At 43.1% G+C, this 26,888-nt stretch overlaps 1 protein-coding gene across 1 annotated transcript in view; it reads right to left on the bottom strand.

Annotated features, from left to right (window-relative positions):
• The window catches only part of SLC26A4 (solute carrier family 26 member 4), a 28,994-nt gene extending 2,995 nt beyond the window's left edge, over positions 1 to 25,999 (bottom strand). Inside the window, exons 1-19 of the mRNA XM_081211573.1 lie at positions 25,746 to 25,999; positions 24,706 to 24,879; positions 24,403 to 24,542; positions 23,898 to 24,008; positions 22,085 to 22,269; positions 20,628 to 20,792; positions 19,010 to 19,162; positions 18,392 to 18,474; positions 17,100 to 17,247; positions 15,070 to 15,183; positions 12,453 to 12,530; positions 12,155 to 12,250; positions 9,948 to 10,054; positions 7,591 to 7,660; positions 6,831 to 6,923; positions 5,971 to 6,066; positions 3,919 to 4,149; positions 3,182 to 3,236; positions 1,020 to 1,165 (exon numbers count right to left, since the gene is read on the bottom strand). Coding sequence (XP_081067699.1) covers positions 1,020 to 1,165; positions 3,182 to 3,236; positions 3,919 to 4,149; positions 5,971 to 6,066; positions 6,831 to 6,923; positions 7,591 to 7,660; positions 9,948 to 10,054; positions 12,155 to 12,250; positions 12,453 to 12,530; positions 15,070 to 15,183; positions 17,100 to 17,247; positions 18,392 to 18,474; positions 19,010 to 19,162; positions 20,628 to 20,792; positions 22,085 to 22,269; positions 23,898 to 24,008; positions 24,403 to 24,542; positions 24,706 to 24,866 — 2,232 coding nt within the window. The 5' untranslated portion in view covers positions 24,867 to 24,879; positions 25,746 to 25,999. The remainder of the gene's footprint in view (positions 1 to 1,019; positions 1,166 to 3,181; positions 3,237 to 3,918; positions 4,150 to 5,970; positions 6,067 to 6,830; positions 6,924 to 7,590; positions 7,661 to 9,947; positions 10,055 to 12,154; positions 12,251 to 12,452; positions 12,531 to 15,069; positions 15,184 to 17,099; positions 17,248 to 18,391; positions 18,475 to 19,009; positions 19,163 to 20,627; positions 20,793 to 22,084; positions 22,270 to 23,897; positions 24,009 to 24,402; positions 24,543 to 24,705; positions 24,880 to 25,745) is intronic.
• Between the last annotated feature and the right edge of the window lie 889 nt (positions 26,000 to 26,888).

Here is a 26,888-nt window from a genome sequence, read left to right as displayed (position 1 = left end):
ATCTTTTTATTCCCTAAATATGACTTTGCTGACCTGGTTAAGTTTGCACAAAATCAATAATGCCAAATGCTGAATCCATTTTCATGATTTCTAAAAATATCGGTGAGCTATGGGTGAAGTCTAAGGGATTCATTTATTTAAAAAACAAACAAACCATGTTGAATCCAAGGTTTTGGAGACAGCAATAACAAACAATATTGAAGTAGCTTGTGATGACAATACTATCAATGGTATGTCCACAAGATTGTAATTGAACTGGTCCTTAGAGGCCAACTAGAAGAAAATATTACAGAATGAGGAAGGGTTCCTCATAAAGGTTTTCAATGTACCATCTGGAGTAGATAGATAAGTTTTATGACATTCTTATACAAAGCACGCATTTATCATACAAACACTTTGCACATTTTTAGGTAAGCCAGGTATAGGTTTTAAAAATAAATAATAACTAATGTTTTCTTTGTTGAACAAGCCTAGTTCCTTGTGGATTTTGGCCTTTCCTATAAAACGAGGTTTATTTAAAGTGGCTTGGATTCAAAATAAAAAAATTCCTTCCAGTAGCACCTTAAAGACCAACTAAGTTGGTTCTTGGTATGAGCTTACGTGTGCATGCACACTTCTTCAGATACACTGAAACTCATACCAAGAACTAACTCATACCAAGAACTAACTAACTCATACCAAGAACTAACTTAGTTGGTCTTTAAGGTGCTACTGGAAGGAATTTTTTTATTTTGACTATGGCAGACCAACACGGCTACCTATCTGTAATTGGATTCAAAGGTATGAATAAAACGACATTTGCACTCATGCAAGGTGGGAGTCCTGGCCAGACCCCTTGCTGCCCTGAAGGGTCCTCCGATTCAAAGGACAAGGTTTAGAGGGGCATTGGGGTGAGGGGCTGCAATTCAAGGAGGAGGTAAGAAAGCTTTGTTCTATGAATGGAGCTCTCTACTCACAAAAGTTAGGCTTCAAGCCAGTACAAATAAATTAATGAAAACAAAGTTATGTTTGCTCCCTACCTTTTCAAATATAGGATCCTGGATGTCTCTCTGCATGCTCTGATTCTGTATGTGGAGTACGGCATCATGTACAGTCAGGAAAAACATATCCTTTTGAATGGCATCATCAAAAAATGCACAGTGGTCCAGTGTTTTGATAATGTGCTCTGAAGAGTTGAAAACAGCAACAACAACCAAATAAAAAGCAAATCGCATACTCAGATCTATCCTAACATCACTGTGTGCAGAACCTATTCAATTTTCCCCCCTTTTTAGCAAAATTATAAGTTCACAGCCAACCTCCTCCCGCAAAAATAAACAAATAAATAACCAAACAAACAAACAAACAAACAATAGCTCTCATAGTATTTTCAGTGTCTCCTCATCCTATATGCATCAAGCTGTTTTTACTGTATTTAATTAAACTCACACAAAAGCCACAAAGACTAAAAATAAATGTTCTTCTACCCCATATAATAATACATATGGATTAGTAAATAAGTTGGTCTTTACAGGACCCTTATACAAATCTTTCCATAGAAAAATAAGCATTAACAGGACACTCACAATTTAAATGCATTTAACTTGTGCACATTCAGTTTCACACATGGCAAAAAATAAATAAATTTTTTTTTAAAAGGGTGGGCACCCAGGGGAAAAACTTTGCAATCCCACTTGCCATTGCACATAATGTGTTTTGACTATGCAATATGTGATTTTGGCTTTAGGCACTATTCCTGAAACATAATTCCCATGCAAGTTGAGAGCTTAGTAAAGGACCCCTGACCATTAGGTCCAGTCGTGGCTGACTCTGAGGTTGTGGCGCTCATCTCGCTTTATTGGCCGAGGTAGCCGGCGTACAGCTTCTGGATCATGTGGCCAGCATGACTAAGCCGCTTCTGGCGAACCAGAGCAGCGCACGAAAACGCTGTTTACCTTTCCGCCGGAGGGATACCTATTTATCTACTTGCACTTTGACGTGCTTTCGAACTGCTAGGTTGGCAGGACCAGGGACCGAGCAACGGGAGCTCACCCCGTTGTGGGGATTCGAACCACCAACCTTCTGATCGGCAAGTTCTAGGCTCTGTGGTTTGACCCACAGCGCCACCTGCGTCCCTAGTTGAGGGCTTACTGTATGGTAAAAACCCTAATCTGTATTGCAGGGTCTATCTCCTTAATGATTATTTCCCCAATGAGCTTAGTAATTAAGTTCCAAAATTCAGTTAGTATCAGGCATTTCCACCAAAGGTGCATGTATGTGCCTCTGACACCGCTCCCTTTCCAACAGTCATGATAGGCTGCAGACATCGTGTGCAAGATCTGCAAAGGGCTGCAGATCCCCTTGTACGATAGTCAGTGTATCTGCTATTTGTCCCATGGTGAGTACCCTTTGGTAAATAGCAGTTTGAAGATTATTTTAATCAGGAAAACATCAGAAGTATCCCTGGTCATTTCTCACTGCCATGGTCCTGGTTGGATTCTGCCTCTCCCCACAAACTGGTGGCTGCTAGCAATCTTTTCAAAACAACAGGAGATCCAGTCACAGATGTCCAGACTTCATGTCTAATTTGGTTCTGAGAGTGAAAATATCCCTTTCCAAGCTAACAATGCACCAGTCCCTAGTAGAGGCTGTCTCCTTGTTTCCCTTCTGTTGGCTTATCATTAAAATGCTGTTCACTCCAACTAGGTCTGCAAAATACTCAGTAATTACCATATTTTTCTGTGTATAAGCCTAGGTCCCCCCCCCAAAAAAATGTCAAAAATTAGGGGCCGTCTTATACACGGATAGTGCTGAGGGTGGACTGGCGGTTGCTTGTTGCCGCAAAAATAAGGTGTCTTATACATGGGAGCGTCTTATAGACGGAAAAATACGGTATGCAGAATCATGAAGAAACCCACACCTCTCTATTATATGAATGTGAATCTGCCTTCAACCAAGTCAAGCTTTTGGTCCAACTAGTCCACTACTTACTCCAACTGTCAGAAGTATTCAGTGGCCTCAGGCAGAGAACCTTCCCAGCCTTGCCATATGAGTCCTGTCTAAACCAGTCCTTTCTACCAGGAATTGCTAGGCCAGTGATGGTGCATGCAAAGCCTGCACTCTGCTATGCAGCCTCTGCACTTTGTTTGCTACTCTGAATGAACGCAGTCCATTATTAGCAAATGGATTGATATCTGTTTACCTAAATGTGATGCGATGTACACTCTCACATCAATCCTTTCAAATTCTTTGACAATCTGAAAAGAAAAAGGTTGGGGTTATCTTAAATGTATTCTCAAGGACATTTTCAATACGTAGCCTGTTTCTAGAACTGATTGACACCACATTTCAGCCCACAGTTAGTGTAGAACAAAATATGGCTCTATTAGGGCCACGCAGGCAATTAGGACTTGTTCAATTGTGTGCCCAATTCACAACTGTATGAATGGTCTTTCAAAAAGTAAACAGCAGGTGTGGGGACCATACTTCAACTGGAAAGGAGAGCTTTTCCTCCATTGCAAATTGCAGGTGGAAGGAGACAGTTACTGTGGATCAACTTTAGAGTGGGGAACAAAGAGTTTAAGCCCCTCACTCCTTCTCATAGTTACAAATTGAGGTTCAGTCCCCACACACCTGCTATTTACAATTTTTATAAAATGTATGATTGCTTTCTTTGACACCATCACCACCACTATCTGCTTCATCCCATGCAGGGATTAAGGCAACTAAATACTCCACATCAATAGAAAGGGCACTCTGGAGCAATTGCGCTATTAGAGCATCTCACCATTCCACAGGTCAACAGGAGCACTAACCATTTCAGCCAGAAAAACCCACATATTGCACACGAATCACAGAATGGTCTAGCAATCCCATAAATTCAAATTATTATGTTCTTTAAAACTTTTTTTTTTTAGTAAGGTGATAAAATATTCTTACTGTTTTCATAACTCTCACTGCTACTACATCCATGAAAGAGACAGCTCCAAAGTCGAAAATCAAACTGTGAAGAGACACTTTGGGAACATTGACTTTGACGGGGAGTTCTGCATTCCAGTCCACCTGGATTTCTACTTCTCTAGTTGGGACATCAAGGTCTTCAGGATCTTCTGGGTCCTCATCAAATTCAAATGCTTCATTAGTCCTACCAGAATCGCTGATGATACCATTCTGATTAAAAAAAATCATAGTATATTCAGCAAAATTTTGATTAACAAACAAAACTGTAGACTCCCCTCACCCTAATAAAATATTTTAAACTGTCTTTCAGGTTTTCTTTATATATGACCCGAATGGGCATTGGGACTCAATATTGAAGCCACAATTATTTAACTGTCATATTGTGTTTATGCGTATAGGCACACATCATACACACAATTGCATAAAAGAATTACATTTGCTATACTGCATGCCAGAAAAAAAGGAAAACAAATCATTGGGCTGTTTCCAACATAAGTTAGTCTTCATTGACTTAAATTCATTGATTCCAGTGGGCCCCCTCTAAGCATGACATAGTCAGAAACAACCTGTTATTTACACAAACAAGCTAACATCAAATTCTGTGCCCAGAAAAAAAATATGGAGATATAAACGTTGAAATTCTCAGGAACGTAGATCCTTCACTGTATTCCAGTCTCCACTATGCACAGGTAGATGAGCACAATCCTGACTCTATTTCATCAGTTAACGAATTGTCATTGAACATATATAGTACAGAGAGGCAAGAACAAAGCTCAGGAAAGGCATTAAGGTGGCAAAACAACAATATAAGCTTAAAGTGGAGAATTGCCTAGCCGATTACAACACGAAACAAGTGCGGCAGGGACTGCAGCATCTAACCAACTACAAAGGCAATACAAGGAACACGGTTAAGGCTGATGATGAACATCTTCTTCGCCCGCTATGAGGTAGAAAGATCAAGTATCACGGCTCCTGCCTGCCAGCCTATAAACTCTCAGCAACTTATTCTATATGACCATCAAGTGAAAGCGGCATTGTGGGCGGTGAATCCCAGTAAAGCTGCTGGTGCAGGTGGGGTGCTGGGGATAGTGGTAAAAAACTGCGCTGATCAATTAGCAGGGGTCCTGACAAGGATTTTTAACATCTCCCTGCAGACTGCTTGTGTACCACCATGTTTGAAAGCAGCCTCCATTGTCCCAGTTCCAAAGAAAACAGCAATTAACTGCCTAAATGACTACAGACCCATTGCATTGTATGGGGGGGGGGGCTTGTTTAATTTCACTGTACACAGGTGGTGTAGTGACAATAAAGATTTATTTGTTTATTTTTATTTATTGACCAGATTCCACTCTTGAACCAGCCAGTAAAGTTGAGGTTGCTGATCCTCTCACTTGCCGGGTTAGAAAAGGGACCTGCTCTTCTATTTGAACTCTATCCACAGCTCAGTTAGTTGGGTCTTGAGGTTCCAGGCTACCTACATATGTGTCTAACACTGTTATCCTATGCTCACATATCTGGGAGCAGACATGCATAGGCCGAGTTACCTTCTAGCTCTGATCCTAGGATCTCTAATTTAACCTGCTTGCCTGACTTGCTTGCTCCAGCTCTTGTAGCACTGTAGCAATGCTCTCTGTCTGTCTGTCTGCCCCTCTGTCTCTGTTCATTCCGCCAGAACGCCCTGTTTTTCTGCTCAAGAAAAGCGTAGTGAGTAGATGTTGTCCAGAAAATGTATTTGGTAACAGAGTTGGTCTCTCTCAGACGACACTCCATTTTTATACCAACAGAAAACACTAGCATAGGTTATGCTAGTCACAGAGCATCTTCCTGGCAAGATCAAATTTCTGATCCATCACCTCCCATTTAGATTTCCTGCTTCCTGTGATATTAGCAATATTAGCAATTTTAGCAATTTCTTGCTGCAGTCTTGCTGCATAAACAAAATAGGAAGGCAGATACAAAACCAGCGCTTATATTTCAGGCCCGTTGTTTATGTTTGAACCATGGAGTAAAGAGGGAATAATGATACTTTACTTTGGTCGCTTTCAATTTTCCCTTCTTGATTAGCTTCTGTATCTTCCTCAGAGCCTTTAGCCTCTTGTTATAGACCCGCATGGCATCAAATCCCACCTGCAGAAAGCAGAATTGAACAAATATATTCTATTATTTGTGTTAATGGTAAGCTGAGAGGGGGGAAAAAACACTGGCCACAATCCATTGAAATCAATGGGCTTAAGTGCATTGTCTTTAAAAAAATCCCATTGCTATCCCACCTTTCTTCCATTATGGAATTCAAAGCAGTATGCATAATCGAGACACTGACTAGATCAGACCTGCTTAGCTTCAGCAAATTTAACACATCCTGTTTCTTCAGACTGTCCCTGGTGATTCTGCCCTGTCTTGTTTTTAGAGATGGACAAATCACTATTCCTGGTCTGTGTCAGTTTTGCAAGTAGTTATTCAAAAGTCAATTCACTTCCACATTAATCTGTGGATTTTTTAAAAAAAGAAATCTGTATGGAAGTTCATATTTAAATAATACACATCATATTTTTCCATGTATTTGACTAAAAAATGAGTAAGAAATTATATTTTTGGAATAGAAATGGGTTGTCTTATACATACATACATTAACAAAGATAGTCACAATGAGATCTATAGTAAAGATACAAAATATGCATTTTGGTACATCTTTGAGCTGAGAACTATATCATATAAATTCACAGATGCGTGAAGTCTGAAGGATAATTAAGCGTTAATCGCTACATTAGTCTGAGATGTGTGAATCAGGTCATTTTGCTTAAGATGCAAGCCAAATGAAATTCTCCTCCATCCATACTTGGATTGTGGCTGCTGCACATAGGAAGTGTTCAGAAATATCACAGGCTACTCACAGTGGATTTGATGCTGCTTCTCAAGCCATCAATGTTAGCATAAAATATTGGACTTGAAAATTTGAGAATCTTCACTCCTTCTGGTTCAACAACCTGTTACAGAAACCATTTTTCAGTTGAAATGAGCATGCATTTGTGTGGGTTTTTCTGCCACTCTGCTAGTGCCGGGCTGCTAAATTGACTCCTTTCCCCTTTTGATCCCTTTTAACCACTCTGTTAACATTATTACTTCCCTGTCAGCCTACCTTTCACCTCTGTCTACATGGGCTCCTGGAATACCACAGATCTCTTCTCAGAGGTCTATTGCAAAGTCATCAGGTGCAGTTTTAACCACTGAAAGGTTACCAGAAACTTGGGGGATGGGTCCATTTAGGGAATGGGTTGGCCATTCCATCACAGTTGCTGGTACAAAAAAGTGTACTTTATTGCAGAAGAAGGATTCTAAATATTTGAAGAATGAGGGCACCCCCCGCAACTCTTTACACAGGGAATATAGACGTTTCTCCACTCAAATCACAAATCATGGTGCAAAAAAAAGTTTATGCAAGCAATACCACTTCATCTTTTGGAACAATGCCCTTACTTCAGCTAGCTAGATGGATCACTGCATTCCTACCCCATCCAGCAAGACTTCCCTTCCTCACTATAATACTTGAACAATCGAACAACTGGCATCCTATCACTGCAGGACTAGTAAACCTCCAAGCAACTCTAAAAAAATAATAATCTGATGAAATATTAACTTGTTAGAAAGTCTTACATTTTTGTATTCTTTGATGTTCTTATATAGGTCTGTGCCAGGAATGCTGCCAAGGCTACCCCAGGAAGGACTGACAAAAGCAAAACAAAACATTGATCAAAGTACATAACCTAATGTTAAATTAATGTATTATACAGAACAGTTTGTTGCAAGTAAACATTGGCTGAACTGCTATTAATTACTTAATCTGTAAACTAGATAGCAAGACAAGGAAAGTATTAAAAAAAAACTCCTTACATGTGAATTGACAAGGACTTACTTATTTTAGTAGTGGAATGATTCTTAAACCTGATTTTATGAGGACAACTATTCTGACTTCATTGTTGTTTGTGGACTACCACGTTGTCTTACTTTACAGCCAGATATGAGGGAGGATCATGAAACACTTTAGAATTAAAGCTCAACCAGGGCATTGATCTTCTGTGATCATGATCCAATTTGTTTGCACAAAATACGTAGAGCAGCACCCATGTTTCTTGAGTCTTTTTTTTTTTTTTTTTGCCCCAGTTTACACCTCCAGCAAAAACAAGTGGTAACACTTTCCCTAGATTCTTCCACTTTGGATAGGTGTTTGAATGCTAACCCATAAAAAAAAGGATTTATACCCTTCTCACAGACACAGAAATTTTCTTTGTTGTTATTATTTTTACAAATGATTCACCCCAAGATCCCAGGTCAGGTTGCAACAAATGAAAGTCAATATTAAAACAGTTTGAAACAACTTAAAATGCAATTTGTTGCAGTAGAGAAGTATTAAAAAACAAAAATTCTCAACATCATCTAAAAGTAGAAAAACAGATAAATCTTCCCAAAGATACAGAAAGGTGACTTTGATTCTGCAAAATGCATAAACTGTGCCCTAATACTTTGCTTTATTTACACAGCTCAGAGTTTTTTCAAAACAATTCCCCACAACCTGGTACCCTCCAGCTTGAACTCCAACCTGCCCAGTCCAAACCAGTGCAAGCCAATGGTCTGGGATGATGGGAGTTGTAGTCCAACAGTACCTGGACGCACCACATTGAGAAGCCTGGTTTAAAGCATCCATTACAGCCATCTGCCTGGCTGAAAAATATGCAACTTGTAATTCTAAAATGAGAAGTGGTATCATGTTTCTGTGCCCCTTAGGAGAACATTAAACCACTGGTATTTACGTAATAATAAGTTATCAATTAACCGGACATTATAATTTTTGCCATGAAGGAAGTATGCCTTCCTGAGCTCTGTGGTGGGATCCAACACGATCCACACTGACAACTCAGACATCCAAGTTCAGCATCCTTTAACAATTAACTCTCAATTTTACCATAATTCTCAGTCTTTATCTCAAATAATACTTTCCCTGGCATCCTCCACAACAATAAAGCCACTTCAAGTTTCTAAAGTGTGTGTCAAAGCAATTGAACTAATTGTTGACTTCCATTCCTTTGACACCCCCTGAACTTTCTTTGAGCTAGCCTAAGCACGAACTGCTTTAAATTCAGTCCAGTCCCCCAAATACTCCACCTAATCTTCATTCATTTACATTGGAGATGGGGAACTTGCTGTCCTAACAGGTGTTGCTGGACTCGAGTTTCCAGGCAGCACAGTCAACAATGAGGGGTGATAGGAGTTTGAGCCACAACACCTGCTCTATGTCATAAGCAGAATATGTTAACAACAGGAATTCTTAAACAAGAGCAGTCAATGCAATGGAACAGTGCAGGGCTGCTGCCCTCTCAACAGCAGTAGCAACACCAGGATGAGGCAGGGTGGCAGCAAGGACAGAGCTGTGCAACACCGCTGGAGTTCTGAACTGGCTTTGCCAATGCAGCTGCGCTGCCCCAACCTCACCACCACACTGCCTTGCCCTGATACAAAGATTTCTGGTACTAAAATGAATCTGTTATGCATCACAGTGGGTCATCTCTTTAGAATGTAAAAGTTCTTCAGCGTTTTTCTCTACGATTATCATTGTAGCCTCTAGGAGCACTTCAAAGAAGACCAAATGTCAACAGCGGTACCAGAACAGAACAGATCTGTCTATGCTTTCTTTCAGGAGCTTACTGTGGTTTTGACTCAAACTATTTACAGCCTGTTGACCTAGTTCTGTCTGCACTATTCCAAATTATCATATATATTTATGCATTTTCTATTTTCTCATTCGTAACGGGCTATGGGGAAGTAATTTCAGCTGTGTGCGGCTTGATTTGTATTTCATTTTCATTTTCCAATTTTAAAACTAGTGACACTGTTTGCTTGCAATAGCAGAACAATAGTAACTTGTGTCACTCTTCTTCTTTTGTATTCATTTATTTACTTGTCTTCTTGGGAGTGCAATGGCAGAAACTGCCCCTGCCTATATAATAGTTACTTACAATTGAACTCTCAGGACAACCGTCAGCAGTGCAAACACCAGACCAGCAAGTAACCCCAGATCTAGTCCCAGAATGATGGACGCTATACATGTGAAAACCCAGATCATCTGGAAAAGAAAACACAAGAAAAGTCAGACCATATCCCATTAGTAGACAGGGTGATTTCAGCCAACCACCGAAAGTAGACTTTTGTAGAGCAGAGAAATGTGAAGATGTGAGGAAGCAGCTGGGGGAGGAAATCTCACATGGGAGGAAATCCCACAGGCATGGCAGGGAGTGTTATTTCAGAGGGAATATGCAAACCATGCTAATAATAATAATAATAATAATAATAATAATAATAATAATAATAATAATAATATATCCCTCCATACAGAAATCAACCATGCAGAAAGGATTCTAATCTAGCCTTCTTACTAATTGGTTGTTTTTCTGTGTATAGTGAATTTTGTTTTATACAAAGGAGTCAAGTGAATCTCCCAGTGCCATGCCCAGCCTTGACTTGTAGCCAGACAGTGACTCATTGGAGGATAAATTGGACCTTCAATTGACTGAATACTTGAGGGATCTAACAGTCTGCCATCACCAGTCCTGAAGGAATCTGCCCAGAACTTCCTCTAAAGGATCTTCTTGACGGACCCTCAGGATGGATTCCAACCCAAGTGTAGGGTTGCCATATTTCAAATAGTGACAATCCGGTAATGTACCCTCACTTTGTCAGATTTTTTTTGCAAAATCTCCCCCCTATTTTTTTAGGAAAATCGCCAAAAAATCAACACTTCCAATATGGACTGCCATACACCCGGGGTTTCCTGGACATTTTAGTTGTTTTTTGAAAATTCCTCCAGGGCACCGTTTTGGGCAGATGAATCCCAGCTATGTCCGGGAAATTCCGGACATATGGCAGTTCTACCCAAGTGTGGAAACGTCCCTGGTGGGGTCTGAGGGAGAGGTCAAGCCACCCCTCACCACCCTTTAGAGCAGAGAAATCCAAGCATTCAAGCCAGTGTCAAAAGTCACTGTGCAGCTAAGGTCTCCTTATGAAGAAGGGTGCTCTCTAAGAGGAATAGATTTCAGAACACCCTTAAGCCCCAGCAGCAGTGGGAGGCCAGGCTATATCAGCCTGTACATTGAGCTTCCCATTTGCTAGAGCAACACCAGTTGCTGAAACTTACCTTGTCTACACTGGATGAGTTTTGTTTTTGTTTTACTCAAACCGATTGCTTGTCCCTAAAGCTGGTTTTGTCTTTAGCTGTTTACACACCATACATTTAAAGCACAGCACTGCCCCCACCTAATGATCCTGGGAACTGTATTGTGTTTTGGATAACTGGGAATTGTAGCTCTTCGAGAGATGAACTACACCTCCCATCATTCTTTGCAGGAGAGGGAAGTGCTTTAAATGCATGGCGTGTGTACAGCCATTGGCGTTGCATGCCTATCATTGTCTTGGCAATCTCATAGGGGAGGCCTTTGCTTCAGTGGATTGGACCTACACACCGGGGGTGGCCCAAGGTGTTTTGACACCTGAGGCAAAATGCCCCACTGCTGCCTCCTGAGGTGGATGCAGCTCAAGTACTGCTGTACCACACCAGTGAGAACTAGGTCTACGTACAAACATCAGAAGAAGAAGCCACAGGGAATTGTTTGTCTCCTGAACCGTCAGTGATTTGGAAACCTGACATAGTAACCAGGGAATCCAGCACTGCACACTGGTGCGTTTGTTCTATGCAGGACATTATTCCCACCCCCACCCCACAATGACTTGAGATTCTTAATTATTTATTTATTGTGAATTAAAATGAAAAGCAAAGGGTAAGCATTTAATTCAAAATACAGTGGTGCCCCGCAAGACGAATGCCTCGCAAGATGGAAAACTCGCTAAACGAAAGAGTTTTCCGTTTTGGAGGTGCTTCGCAAAACAAATTTCCTATGGGCTTGCTTCGCAAGACGACAATGTCTTGCGAGTTCCTGCTGGTTTTTTTCCCCCTCCCCCCTTTTTCTAAGCCGCTAAGCTGCTTATCAGCTGATCCGATCAGCAGATAAGCCGCTAAAAGCCGCTAAAAGCCGCTAATAGCGCTAATCCGTCAATGGGCTTGCTTCGCAAGACGAAAAAACCGCTAGATGAAGAGAATCACAGAACAGATTCTTTTCGTCTTGCGAGGCACCACTGTATGAGTTGATGGTTCACACGTTAAAGAACTCACAGCATCTGCCTTGCTCTGCCTCCACAAACGGGGTACATCAAATATTTGCATGAACATCCCTTTCAAGTTGGCAATGACCACAGCTGCCAACACAGACTGCAAAGAAAGAAAGACACATTAACCTGTATTGTTCAAGGAAAACACGGGCAGTATGTGTATTTGCATGTTAGTCTTTGTGTGTGAGCAGGAACAGGAAGATAGCAGGGGAATGCTTTCTGTTTATCAGGAAGAGGACTAAAACATTACTTAGGTTTATGCACCCAAAAATGGTGTGATGACAAGTGCAATAATAAAATACCTTCTGCAAAGGTTCAAGCAGTTTCCCCAAGGCTACAATGGCAATCAGTACGATTCCAGCTGAGATTATTCCAGCAATCTGAAAAAGATGTTTTAGATAATAAGGAAATAGAGTTTCTATAATGTATGTTTTTTGTATAACAGGCTTTAGTAGGCTATTTATTCTTATTATAGATTGTGGGTTGTTGCTGTTTGGTGGGGGAGCACAGGGACAAGTTCAAAAGCAATTCAGTTACCATAAGCAAGTTTTTACCTAAGTGGTATAGTGGTAATTTTTTTAAAAAGTGGATGTTTTTAAACTTTCTTTCATAGGGGTATGCCAAATGCAACAGCAGAGTCTTGTATGCATTTTAATGTCCTTCCTAGCTGCAGCTGCTTTCTTTTTAAAGTACTACTGACTGACTGTGAATGTGAACTTGCGGTCATCTCATTAGGTAAAGGTAAAGGGACCCCTGACCATTAGGTCCAGTCGTGGCCGACTTTGGGGTTGCAGCGCTCATCTCGCTTTGTTGGCCGAGGGAGCCGGCGTACAGCTTCCGGGTCATGCGGCCAGCATGACTAAGCCACTTCTGGCGAACCAGAGCAGCGCATGGAAACGCCGTTTACCTTCCCACCGGAGCGGTAGCTATTTATCTACTTGCACTTTGACGTGCTTTTGAACTGCTAGGTGGGCAGGAGCTGGGACCGAGCAATGGGAGCTCACCCCGTCACGACCTTCTGATCGGCAAGTCCTAGGCTCTGTGGTTTAACCCACAGCGCCACCAGTATCCTCCAAAAAAACCCAGGTTCCTACTTGAGACGGGCCCCACAAACTTTCATTTGAAACCCCCTTAAGCTACATACTCACTTAATACCTGAGTGATCAACGAAGCATTCAGATGACTGCCCCCACCCGCAACATCACTGTATTTAATCTGGGCTCAGGGATATTATTTATTTATTTATTTATCTATCTATGGCAGTGTTTCCCAAACGTTTTTGGGCAACGGCACACCTGTGTACTAAAAAAAAATCTCGCGGCACACCACCATTAAAGCCCCGCCCCGTGACGTCAGCGCGCAGCGTCACGCCAGGAGGGACGCACAAAAGTGAACGTTTTTTCCCTCGGCAGCTCCTCTCAGCTGCGCTCAATCCGCCTCGGAGCGCAGGAGCGATGCCTCTCTCTGGCTCTCCCTCCGCGCAGGCTGAGGGAGGGAGGGAGGTGCGCGTGTGACCCGTCTCTGCTGGGAGACCAAACCCAGCGAGGCAGAGTCGCGCGGAGGCGCCCAGGCAGCGCTGCCGGCTGCGAGGAGGAGCGCCAGGCAGCAGCAGGAGGCGCGGCCTCTCCTCGCCGCCGCCGCCCCGCCTCTCGCCGCCCGACTCGCCCGCCTCCCTCCAGGCATCTCGCGGCACACCAGCCGGTGTCTCACGGCACACTCGTGTGCCGGGGAACACCGGTTGGGAAACACTGATCTATGGAGTTCCTATTGCATGCAAGTTAAGGTAATACCATTCAGGTGCTATAGTCTTCTCTTAATGTGCCCCCTTCGTTTTATGTCAGGGAAGCTGGTGTCCAGGAAATCAATGAAACATTTAATAATAATAATAATAATAATAATAATAATAATAATAATAATAATAATAAAAAATTTTATTTATATCCCGCCCTCCCCAGCCGAAGCCAGGCTCAGGGCGGCTAACAACAATCAAATAATCAAACAATCAAATAATCAAATAATCCAACATTCTAAAAACATTTCATTATAAAAATTAATTAAAATCAAATTAATGGCAACCATTAAGCAAAATTCTGTGCAGGTTGCCAGAGGAGGGAGTCAGGCTGCGCCCTGACCAAAAGCCTGGCGGAACAACTCTGTCTTGCAGGCCCTGCGGAAAGATGTCAGGTCCCGCAGGGCCCTAGTCTCTTGTGACAGAGCATTCCACCAGATTGGAGCCGCAGCCGAGAAAGCCCTGGCTCTAGTTGAGACCAGCCTAACCTCTCTGTGGCCTGGGACCTTCAGGATGTTTTTATTTGCAGACCGTAGGTTCCTCTGTGGGGCATACCAGGAGAGGCGGTCCCATGGGTACGAGGGTCCTAGGCAGTATAGGGCTTTAAAGGTTAAAACCAGCACCTTAAACCTGATCCTGTACTCCACCGGGAGCCAGTGCAGCTGGTATAGCACCGGGTGAATGTGATCCTGTGGCGAAGACCCCGTAAGGAGTCTCGCCGCGGCATTCTGCACCCGCTGGAGTTTCTGGGTCAGTCTCAAGGGCAGCCCCACGTAGAGCGAGTTACAATAATTCAATCTGGAGGTGACCGTTGCGTGGATCACAGTGGCTAGGTCAGGGCGAGAGAGATAAGGGGCCAACGGCTTAGTTTGGCGGAGATGAAAAAATGCCGCCTTTGCTATAGCTGTAATCTGCGCCTCCATAGAGAGGGAGGTATCGAAGATTACACCCAAACTCTTAACGGACGGTGCTGGCACTAATTGCGCCCCCGCAAGAGATGGTATTTGGCTTTCCATTCAAAAATGCCACCCACAAAATCGTTAACAATGAGATTTCGAACAATCACTGTGCGCTAAGCAATATAAGGATTAGAATTGTCTTTATTGTTTATTCTGATCGAGCGGAATTACCTGGGTTTTCCCACCAGTGCTTTCTTGGACTGCTGTGCGGGACAGAGCAGTGGTGGCAACGAAGCAAGAGAAGGCCCCTGAAAAAATATTGCTGATCCCAAAGGCAATAAATTCCTAGAAGGTTAGAAGATCTTGGTGTTAATACAATTTTTTTCTTAAAAAAAAAAAGCTTTCTCCTACACAGTGGCAGAGATCCATGCTCCAGCGCCGGGGACAGAGAACAGGCGGGGCCGGTGCGTTCCCCCTGCACTCCTCTTCCTCTGCCAGTGAGCCTACACATAAATATTATTTTGAACTGTAAATTGGGAATCCAATTTCAAAACTGAATCAAATGAAGTTGTAGCTGAACTTTTATGGTACATTCGAGGTGCAGTAATTTCTCTTAATAGTGTGGAATTATCCAACAGCGTACAAATCAATATGGCTAACCTGATCCAAAACACCCACCCACCCCACTCACACATGAAAACAAAGACCACCACAGCCAACCACAAACGAACAACCACACCCTAGGCCAACCCCAACCTCTCTCACCACCAAAGGAACACAAGTGAACAAGAGAGAACCTGCACAAGCAACGCTGACACCAAACCCCACATATAGTAAGTAAAATAGAAACATTGCCACCCCACCCCATCCCATCTCCCCCCACCTCTTTCCCCCTTTTCTTCCTAATGTCTCAACAAATGAAACTGATTTGTAAAAATGTTACAGGGGGCGGGAATACAAGAGAGAGACATTGCACACACTTTTGTAAATCAAGAAAATCTTTAATAAAATAAAATAGTGTGGAATTATGGAACAAGTTCCTTTTTAGGACTTGACCAATGGCAGAGCTCTGTAGGCTTATGCATAGCTGTTCCTGGAAACAGACATATAAATGTAAAGACACAGCTGTTAAAGAAGAAACAGTGGGAAGAATAATAAAAAAAAAAACCCTAATTGCCTTAAGAAAAAAAAATATGCTTGGCAATTACAATTGTTTAATTTGTACTTGCCCTAGTTCCAGATACAATATATTGAATATTGCCATAGAAATAGCCTTCATACCATCTCAGATATGCATTCTTACTTACTACTCAAAAAAGATAGCAAAGATAAATGCTCCATTAGAAATCTGGTTCAAGCAGAATATCTAAAAAAAATATATGGAGAAAGAAATACTTCTTCCTAGCAGCTAATGGGAAAGTGAATTGCATAAAATGACAGGGCAACCAAAATGATCAATGGGTGGAGCAATTCCCCGTGAGGAAACGATGCAGCGTTTTTTGTTTGTTTTTTTTAGTTTAGAGAAAATACGACTAAGAGGTGACATGACTGAAGTTTATGAAGTTGTACATGGCATGGAAAAGTGGATAGAAGAAAAGGTTATCCCTCCTTCATGGCACTAGAATTCATGGATATTGAATAAAGCTGAATGTTGGAAGATTTGGGGGCAGGGAAAATAATGTACTTCATCATGCAGCAAATAGTTATACTGTGGAACTCTCTCCCACAAGAGGCAGAGATGGTCACGGACTTGGCTGACTTCTAAAGAGGATTGGACAAATAATACAGAGTTGGGGGAGGGTTCAACACGGGTCTGTTACTGGTACCAATTCCATGTTGCTCTCAGATCTAGTTCCACCCTTAATGAGAAACACCGGTGCCATCTGTGGGGGAGTCCTGGGTGCCTGAGCATACACAAAATTTTGTTGGGACCTTCCTGAAGCTGTGATGGGTCCCACTGGGCCTTTCAGAGGCTGCCTCTTCCTGCCACATGACATCACACACATGCCATGCACGTGATGTCATAGGTGTACGCCGGGCACCCACAAAGTGAGGCAGAATCCGGCACGCCTTATGGGAAATAGTCTACTGCTCATTTAAATCTGACAATTGAATTACTTATTTTCCTAATAGAACCACTAAGTTACTTCACCTATAATCACCACCACAATGGCTGAAAAATAAGTGTACTCCTCTCCATAAATAAGATTCAGCTTTCGCGTCACAGTTTATAAAAAGTAAGGTACTTTGGTTTCACATACCTGATTTCCATCAATAGCATAGTCGTATTTGGTTGCATAGACTTTGCCCACGGACACAGCTATTGCATAAGCAACAATGGCAATGGAAAAGGCAGATGCTATCATGTCTCCAAACATGCTGACCGCTGGAGGTTCGGGAGGCAAAAACCTATATATATAAAAGGAGGAAAATATATGTTTGTGTGCATTTGTGTTTTTTCTACAAATACTATGACAACTATGACTAACAAATTATTATGATGGCATTTTTTGACTCTATAATGAAACAATTTGGGGAGGTGGGGATGTAACCCATTGGTGCTTCTCCCTGCAGTAAACACACAAGATTTACTTGCAAAATTATTTGTTGCAAAATACGTTGTATATTCTTCATTTAGTTGGAGAGCCCCAAAAGGCAATAGCCACTTGTAACATGAAAGTCCTTCGGATAAAATGCATTACCAACTGTTCATAGTAAATGTGCTTGCAGTAATGGCACTTGTCTATCCCACAGCCATGCCTCCATGTGTTTACCCTACTGCCTGAATTATATGCACCTGTGTAGTCCAACAAGCACAACTATCTAATAATGATATTCTCTCCGTCCAGCCAAATACACCAAACATGTCTTGGATTCACATTGGGTGGAAACCTTAACAATTTATTTGCCAAGCTGCTCCTTTTTCCCGCCGCAACACCCCAGCCTCTGCGTTTTCTCTTACAGCTACTTCTAATATTTAACCATACACAGAGCAGGGGAGGGTATGTGAAGATTTGACCTGGTTTTGTTTCAGCATATGTATATATTCATTGTGCAATTCTACCAGCTGGAGTTTAGCACATGATGTCGTCAAATTGACTCCACTTTCACTTGATACATGACTGAGCTGTTTCCCCCCTCCCCTACATTTGAGTACATCTGTGTCAGCTGGTTTGGGTGTGGTGCTAATAATGCCAAGGTTGCAGGTTTGATCCCTGTCTGGGACAGCTGCATGTTCCTGCATTGAAAGGGCTAGCCCAGGCATCCCTCAGCTCGGCCCTCCAGATGTTTTGGGACTACAACTCCCATCATCCCTAGCTAACAGGACCTGTGGTCAGGGATGGTGGGAATTGTAGTCCCAAAACATCTGGAGGGCCAAGTTTAGGAATGCCTGGGCTAGATGATCCTCAGGGTCCCTTCCAACTCTACAATTCCATGATTCTATGTAGATAAAAAATTATGTATGAAGTGGCTAAACAGTTTCTATTAAAAGCTGAGCCATTAGTATGTCCTTGAAATGTAGCTGCCCACCGAATGAACAATCTGCACTCACCCGCTAGGAATAGATTTAACAATGCCTGCATTGTACTTTTTCTCCAGGTCAACACCATACGAAATGCCAGCGGCGACTATTGTCTAGAATAAAAAGAAATAACATCATGTTGTTGTAATGAGTTCAGGGTGTTACACTGACTGCCAGACCCCTCTCATCCCTGGATCCAGCAAGTGTTAATCAAGGCTTCTAATTCTTGGAATAGCTAGCTTCCTGACAAGGCGATAGCCTGGGTGATGAGCCATTACAGTAGATTAAGGGGATTACGGTGCTCGGTGCGAGATGGCAAACGGGTGGGGCCCCCTCCGTGAGCTGGAGAGAGAGTCAGAGAAACGTTTGAGAACAATGTCTGATTTCTTTTTGAATCCAAGGCTGCAGCTATGGGAGAACCAAGACCCTTTAGGGGTGTTAATGTGCAAATAAACCATATATCATAAAGACACCGCAGTCTCCACTGTGCCTCATTCCCGAAGTAAACGCAAACCCTGGGTAAGCACTTGGGACCCTTGGAATCTCACACCGCTTGGAGATTGGGGTGGATTGCGACACTACGAACAGAGAAAACAGATATTGTTCTCCTGTCAATCAAATCCCTTGAGCTTAAAGTAGTTGGCTTACCACAATCACTTCTATAGGAATAGGAACAGGGATCTTGTGTCTGAATCGATCGTTTATTTCCTTGACTACCATACAAATAACGATGGTCAGCAGGCCAGCAATGAGATCAGCAATGTTGGTTTGTCCAATATTTTTAAATATATCAATAAGGGTCTAAAAATAAAAAAGACAATGTGAAATGCTACCATTCAGTTTGAATAAGCCACATTCTCATCTAAGGTCCCATCTGCACTATTCACTTAAAGCTGTATATTACCAGTTATGACTTTACTGGGAAGAGTGATTGGTTGTCAAACCACTCTGTGAGCTCTGTAAGAGAAACAGGGATCTCCTAACAATTCTCAGTATCCTGAACAAACTAGGGCCCCCAATATTTTTATAAGGGAAAGCCATGACTGTGGTATTATACCACCCTAAATGAAATAGTGCAGATGGGACCCAAGACACAAGAACGATTACAGGTTCAGGTAAGCTCAGAAACTAATATCTGTCAGCTACTAGTATCTACAGCTGCAAATACTAAAAAGATACAAGAGCCAAGGCTGCAACCCTATACCTGGGAGTAAGACTCCTTGAACTCAGTTAGACGTCCTTCTTAGAAGACAAGTATGTGATTGTGCTGTGAATCTCTTGTGTTTATATGAGTGTGTTTATCACCTTATATACGAATAGCAAACTCATTCTTTGTGTTTGGGTGAGACCAAAGCACAAGCAAGTGGTATCACAGTACAGTGGTACCTCGGGTTACATACGCTTCAGGTTACACACTCCACTAAGCCAGAAATAGTGCTTCAGGTTAATAACTTTGCTTCAGGATAAGAACAGAAATCGGGTTCCGGCAGTGCGGCGGCAGCAGGAGGCCCCATTAGCTAAAGTGGTGCTTCAGGTTAAAAACAGTTTCAGGTTAAGTATGGACCTCTGGAACGAATTAAGTACTTAACCCGAGGTACCAGTGTATTGCGGGGAAGCCCAAGGCTTGCAGAAGTACAAAAGAAAATTAGGAGGGGGGGGGAATGTAAGATGGAGAACCCCATAAAACTGTTCAATGAGGATTGAGCATGCTCAGCTGGCAGGGGGCAAAGTGGGCATGGCAGGTTGACCAGAATCCCAAAGACAAGTGCTCCAAAATGCAACATTGTGCTGTAAGTCCCACTTGTATCAGGTAACAGCAAACTCAGGTCCAAAAAAAACAAATGGCTGTGTAGCCAAAAACATATCAACATGTTTGGGAAATCCTAAAGTCTGAAGTAGAAGAAAAAATATTCAAGGGAAAACTCAAGAGAGCAAAACCAAAACTAAACCCAAAACAGCCAAGGAGGATTGAGTAGGCTCACTGGTCACAGAATGATGACCAGCTGTTGCAGGAGGCATAGAAAACGGGAGGGAGGGGGGATGTAGTGGAGCACCCTGAAAGAAGATATGGCTGGCTGAAGAACTCCATGCTGCAGCATTTTGTTGCCGGCTCCACTTGTATATAAATGCATACAGTGATCTAATGGCTAAATTAACATCCACTTGGCTGAAACGCTAGCTCCAACAGTCTCCTCCCTCAACTGTCATCTATAGCAGCTGTTTCATCAGGTCAAGCGCAACCCCCAGCTCAGCAAGACACACTTACATAGATTATGGAAAGGACCCCATTGTAGTTTTGGGTTGGGACATTTAAGACTATCTTCAGCTGTGAAACGAACACTTGAAATGCTGCAGCTGTTGTAAAACCCCCGACCAGTGGATCAGCAAGATATCTCACGATAAAACCAATCTGAAGAAATCCGAACACTAGCTGGAAAAAGAAGAAGCACGGAATAGTTTTATGAACAGTTAGAAAGCATTAGAATAGCCCACGATTCTAACAAAATTCAGGATTTAGCCACCTAACATAGAGTGATCAAGACTCTTCTTTTGTCTGTTTTAATCTCTTAGCTCCAGTTTATGCAATTTATTTATTTATTTGTATTCTGTTGTATAAAACCAGTAAGAATGAGCACTAAATAAACAGCCAAAAAAATTAAAACATTAAATAAAACTAGCAGCATGGAATGTTCTCGCCATTTAAAAATTGAAAGTCTAGGAAAATATTAAGGTTTTCATGTGGCACCAAAGACAATCAAGTGGGTGCCAGGCAGAAAGACTCCCCAAAATGGGGTGCCACAACTGAGAAGGCCCTGCTCCCAGTTTTAACCCACCGCACCTCTGCTCATTGGGTCACCCAGAGGAGAGCCTCCAGTTATCATCTCAGTACATGGGCAAGCTGGTGAAAAGATTCCTCCACGTATCCTGGTCTCAACTTGTGTAGGACTTAAGTACCAGGGTGACCAGCTGTATGGATTTACATGAAGGCCTTGCTTGTTGTTTTTAAATAGATTTTCAATAGTTCTTTTCTCGTTTAATGGTCTGGCTTTCCCACCTTTAAAATGAAATGCAAGAAGACTAAATAGCCATTTTTTTCTGGCTGCAGGAGACAAGATACAAAATGCAAGGCTTTAATCCCATGACATAGGTAAACGTAAAAGGACCTCTGACCATTAGGTCCAGTCGTGGCCGACTCTGGGGTTGCGGCACTCATCTCGCTTTATTGGCCAAGGGAGCCGGCATACAGCTTCCGGGTCATGTGGCCAGCATGACTAAGCCGCTTCTGGTGAACCAGAGCAGCGCACAGAAACACTGTTTACCTTCCCGCCAGAGTGGAACCTATTTATCTACTTGCACTTTGACGTGCTTTCGAACTGCTAGGTTGGCAGGAGCAGGGACCGAGCAACGGGAGTTCACCCCGTCGCGGGGATTCGAACCGCCGACCTTCTGACTGGCAAGTCCTAGGCTCTGTGGTTTAACCCACAGCGCCACCTGCGAATCCCATGACATAAAAGGATACAAATGCTTGGCATTCCCAAACTGTGCAGAACAATAAATGTGAGGCAAGCAAACTTGCATTCTACTTTATTATTTGAGTACATTTTGGCTCTAGTTGAGGGAAATAGTGAGTGTTTAGCATGAAGCTGTTTCTTCTATTCATCAGTTCTTTCATAAAGTATAAAAGCAGCAACATTTGAGACAGTTTTATCCAATCCGCTTTACCTGGAGAATGCCAACCAAAAAAGTGATGGTGCTGGCAATAATCACTCTCTCGGCATCTCTTGATGCGATATCTATAACTGTTTGGTTCAGCCCTGTCATGTTGCTGCTGACCATGTGGAATTTTTCGTCAGGCGCCATGCTCAGTACTACTGAGCCCACCATCAAACTGACCACTGGGAAAGGTCCTGTTGGGAATAATTTTATATATTTTACACAGCATTTCTTAACAGCGTGCTTCAAACGGCTAACAATAAAACAACAAAATTAGCTTAAAATGTAGAAGCACTAAATTATACTAAACATCCAAAGCAATAATAAAACCACTGTTTCATGAGATCCAGAGCTGAAGGCCTTCTGGCGGTTTTCTCACGAGAAGCGGAGTTACAGGGAACCAGGCAGAGGGCCTTCTCAGTAGTGGCGCCTGCCCTGTGGAACGCCCTCCCATCAGATGCCAAGGAAATAAGCAACTATCCTACTTTTAAAAGACATCTGAAGGCAGCCCTGTTTAGGGAAGTTTTTAATGTTTAATGTTTTAATGTTTAATGCTGTATGTGTATGGGAGCGGCCCAGAGTGGCTGGGGAAACCCAGCCAGATGGGCAGGGTATAAATAATAAATGATGATGATGGTGATGTTTTGTCAGTTTAAACAATCAGGGTGCTGCTCAGTGTTAGCCATACACAGTGCAGACCCCTTGAAATTAATGGACTCGAGTTGTCAATTGATTTCAATGGGTCTACTCAGTATACCTGAAGGAGCGTCTCCATCCCCATCATTCTGCATGGACACTGAGGTCCAGTGCCAAGGGCCTTCTGGCAGTACCCTCATTGCGAGAAGCAAAGCTACAGGGAACCAGGCAGAGGGCTTTCTCGGTAGTGGCGCCCACCCTGTTGAACACCCTCCCATCAGATGTCAAAGAGATAAACAACTACCCGACATTCAGAAGACATCTGAAGGCATCAGGAAAGTTTTTAATGCGTGACATTTAAATGTATTTCTAATCTTTGTTGGAAGCTGCCCAGAGTGGCTGGGGAAACCCAGCCAGATGGGCAGGGTACAAATAATAAATTATTATTATTATTATTATTATTATTATTATTATTATTATTATTATTATTATTATTATTACTACTACTACTCAGAGAATGGCTAACATTGTCTATCACCCAAAGCTACCACAGAAAAAAATGATTTAAGATCCAGATTGTCATACACATCATAAACTAGAGTCCCTGAGTGTGTGTATTTTCTGCATTATTGTCACAGCTGTCTGTCATATAGAATTAGCAATTAATACGCTGAAGTCATCGTGCTGAGTTTAAAGTGCTTAACTATTGCATTTGGACCTGTGCGAACCTAAGTGAATCAAAACTGGCATTGAACCTGATGTCTTGTAAAAAAAACTCTGTTAAGGAGCAGTACTAGCAAAATAAGAGATTACATACATATAATGTAGGCATCAAAGCTATTTCCAGTAGTCATGGCAGAAAGATAGCTCAGTTGGTAGCGCATGAGACTCTCAATCTCAGGTTTGTAAGTTCGAGCCCCACATTGGGCAAAAATATTTCTGCATTTTGGGGGTTGGACTGGATGACCCTTGTGGTCCCTTGCAAGTCTACAATTCTACACATTGTGGAAAAATATGGATAAGTATAAAGGTCTACTCAAACACAATAAGAAGATGCCACCATAAAAGTATATTAGTAAACTGGTTCCACTAAAACTACTGCCTGAGATATTCCAATACCTTTGAATAAGTTTGACATTCTGTAATTAATAGTTGACCGATAGTAACATGACAAATATATAATTACCAACTGAGATGTGTCTTGATGTTCCCAAGAAGAAGTATGTCAGGATGGGGAAAAAAGCAGAGTAGAGACCATATCCGACAGGAACTGCAACCAGTAGTGCATATGCCAAGCCTGAAACGATAGAAAATAAAGTATTGTATTGACTAATCTTACAATCGACTCTTTTGATATCTACATCAAGTAGTACCTTTCTACACAGGTATTATTGACGTCTGTATTCCACATCTTAAACAAAGTTCCATGTACAAATAGGAGCCGTTCGTGTTTTGCAGCCCACGATTTCCAAGTTAGCCAGATTTTCAGCTGGATCCTAACTTATTTTGCTCCAAATGAAGTTGCAGCTCTGAACTTTTCCAGATTGCTGACGAGTCTTTTAAAAAATGGTTAAGTAAATCAGGGCGGTGACCCACAACTGCAAGACAGAGTTTAGGCAACTTCATCACATTCGAATCCCCACCCCCCTCACCCCGTAATAATAGTAGGAGAAAGACTGGATCTCTCTTACCTTGTAAAGTAGCCACAAGTCCAGTACTGACACCGGAAATTATATCGCTGATGAGCCATTCCTTCACTCTGTACTTAGGCAGCCATTCCAAAATAGGGAACAAGGTCTTGGCTACCTGAATGGCTTTTCTTCTTGAACAGCTGCCAAGGACAAAATGTTAAATTGCTCGAGTCGTACTGTGAAACGCACCCGCTCCCCTGCCATGGCCCACCCTCCTTCGATCCAGGATTCTTTCAGTTTTTAGGTGTCACCTGCCCCTGCCCCCCGCCACCAAACCGTGATCTATGGCAGCCGGTCAGTCACCTGCACGTTTTCTGGACTCGTTCCCGGAGTGTTTTGGGCACCACCAATTTCCTCTCATTCTCCTCTTGAAAGGTAGGCTCGTTGTACACGGGCCGGGACACCACATAGCGACTGAGATCCGGGAGGGCTCCATCGCCTCCACCGCCACCACCTGCGGCCATGTCCCTGCCCTGCCTACAGGTGGAAACAATGAAGGAGAAGGACAGCGTCCCCTAAGCACACGGTCTCCAGAGGCAGCCAGCCATCAAGGACAGCATGCCCTGCAAACTTCGCCCACACCTGGGAGAGCCAGGTGAAGCCGGCCTCTGGCCACACAAGCATCTTCCAGGGGATGGAGCTTCAGAGAGCTCCTCTTCAGGGAGCCTCCAGCCAGCTTCTCCCTTCTTTCTGGTCAAGGGAGCCCCATTATTTTGCTCTGAATGCTGTCTGACCCCCCCAAAAAAGACCCCCAAAAAAGAACTCCTCAATCTGATCACTGTGGCCTCTGCTTCTTTTTATTTTCTTTCCTAAAAGCCAGAACATTCTGCGCCTCTGTGTGTGTGGGGAGAACAGCCTGAGCAACTTCCCCACATGGAGAGACACGGGTGAGCCATTCTGACGATATTCTGGCGCCTCTTCCTTTAAGGAAAGGGCCAGGGGGGAAGGAAATTCTGTTTTGTCTATTTAGGATTTAAGCTCCCCCACCCCTTTCTTTCTTTCTTTCTTTCTTTCTTTCTTTCTTTCTTTCTTTCTTTCTTTCTTTCTTTCTCTCTTTCTCTCTTTCTCTCTTTCTCTCTTTCTCTCTTTCATCTCCCCAGCCCCTTTCTTGCGTGTCAGCCTGCGCTAGCCTCCCTCCCTCTCTGTGCGCCACAGTCTAGCCTAGCCCCGTCTCCCCCTAACTGGAGTCTCCAGCTGCTTTGGGACTACAGTTCCCATCATCCCTGACCGCTGCTTTCGCTAGCTGGGTATGACGGGAGTTGTAGTCCAACCGCAGACCACCACGGCCTCCGCCCCGCGCGCTCCGTTCGCTCCCCTTCGCGTCCCGCCAAATCCGCGCTAACCGCGTCAGCTGCTCCCGCGCGCTCCGTTCCCACCGCTCGCCACAGGTAGCTGCCTCTTCGCCTCAGCCCGCTCTTGCGCGCCAAGGCAGCGCCGCTGTCCGGGTCCTGAAGCGCCGAAGAACCTCAGAACTTCTTCTTCTTCTTCTTCTTCTTCTTCTTCTTCTTCTTCTTCTTCTTCTTCTTCTTCTTCTTCTTCTTCTTCTTCTTCTTCTTCTTCTTCTTCGTGCCTTTGAAAGAAATACGCGAGCGCACCTCCTTCTCCTCACCTGCGCTCGCCCCCAGAGCCCCAGCTTTGGCCAAGGCGTGGGACCCGCCCGCAGCCTTTATACAGCCAGCCCAGCCTCAGCCGCTTAGCCTTTATTTACAGGCAAACAGAGCCGCCTCCCTGCCTGCCTCCCTCCCGTTACCTGTTTCCCATTCTCAACCCCATGAACCTCTGAAGCGGAGCTGAAGGGGCAGTTTCAGGGACATGACTTTCTCTGCCCCTGATGCGTTCCAGAGTTAAGCTCTGGGCTGGCCCATATTCATTCATTCATTCATTCATTCATTTGCAAAAATAAAAAAACCAAGGCAGCGAACAGCGTAAAATCAACAACAAAAGTGTGTTCATAAAATAAGAACAAAACACATCACAGATCACTAGGTGAGATTAATACACTGAGATAGCTGGATCCATAGGGACCAACTCCTAGGGGCCAAGGTCCCTTTACCCCCCCCCAATTGAGGGAATCAGGGGCCCCAAAATTGAAGGACATTTTGCCACATCATGTGACTATGTGGATTACCTGAGGCCCCATATTTTATTCAACGTGGCACCCCTGGGATCACCTGACAGAAAGTGTGAGTGAATTGGGGAGTTTTAAGCAGGAACCTAAATGTCAATTCTATAAAGGCCCTGGCCTTTATATCTCAAGATACTCTTAGTGGTGCCATATTATCTCCATGTCCCCTTTGAGGTCCACAAAAAGGATCTTCAGTCAAAATCCAAAATAAGCTTTGCCACTAAGAAGCAGGTGCACACCCCACCTTAAGTTTTGAGCCACTGCAAATCAGACACCCGCAAGTCTAGGAGGGACTCCTCTATGAAAATCCCTGCGCCACTTCATTTTGGCCAAACAACCTCCCCTAGTGACCATGTAGAAT

Source organism: Podarcis bocagei, assembly GCF_964188305.1.
Source record: "Podarcis bocagei genome assembly, chromosome: 10".
Taxonomy (NCBI): Eukaryota; Metazoa; Chordata; class Lepidosauria; order Squamata; family Lacertidae; genus Podarcis; species Podarcis bocagei.
Note: the sequence above shows the minus strand (reverse complement) of the source record. Positions and strands in the feature narration are given on the sequence as shown.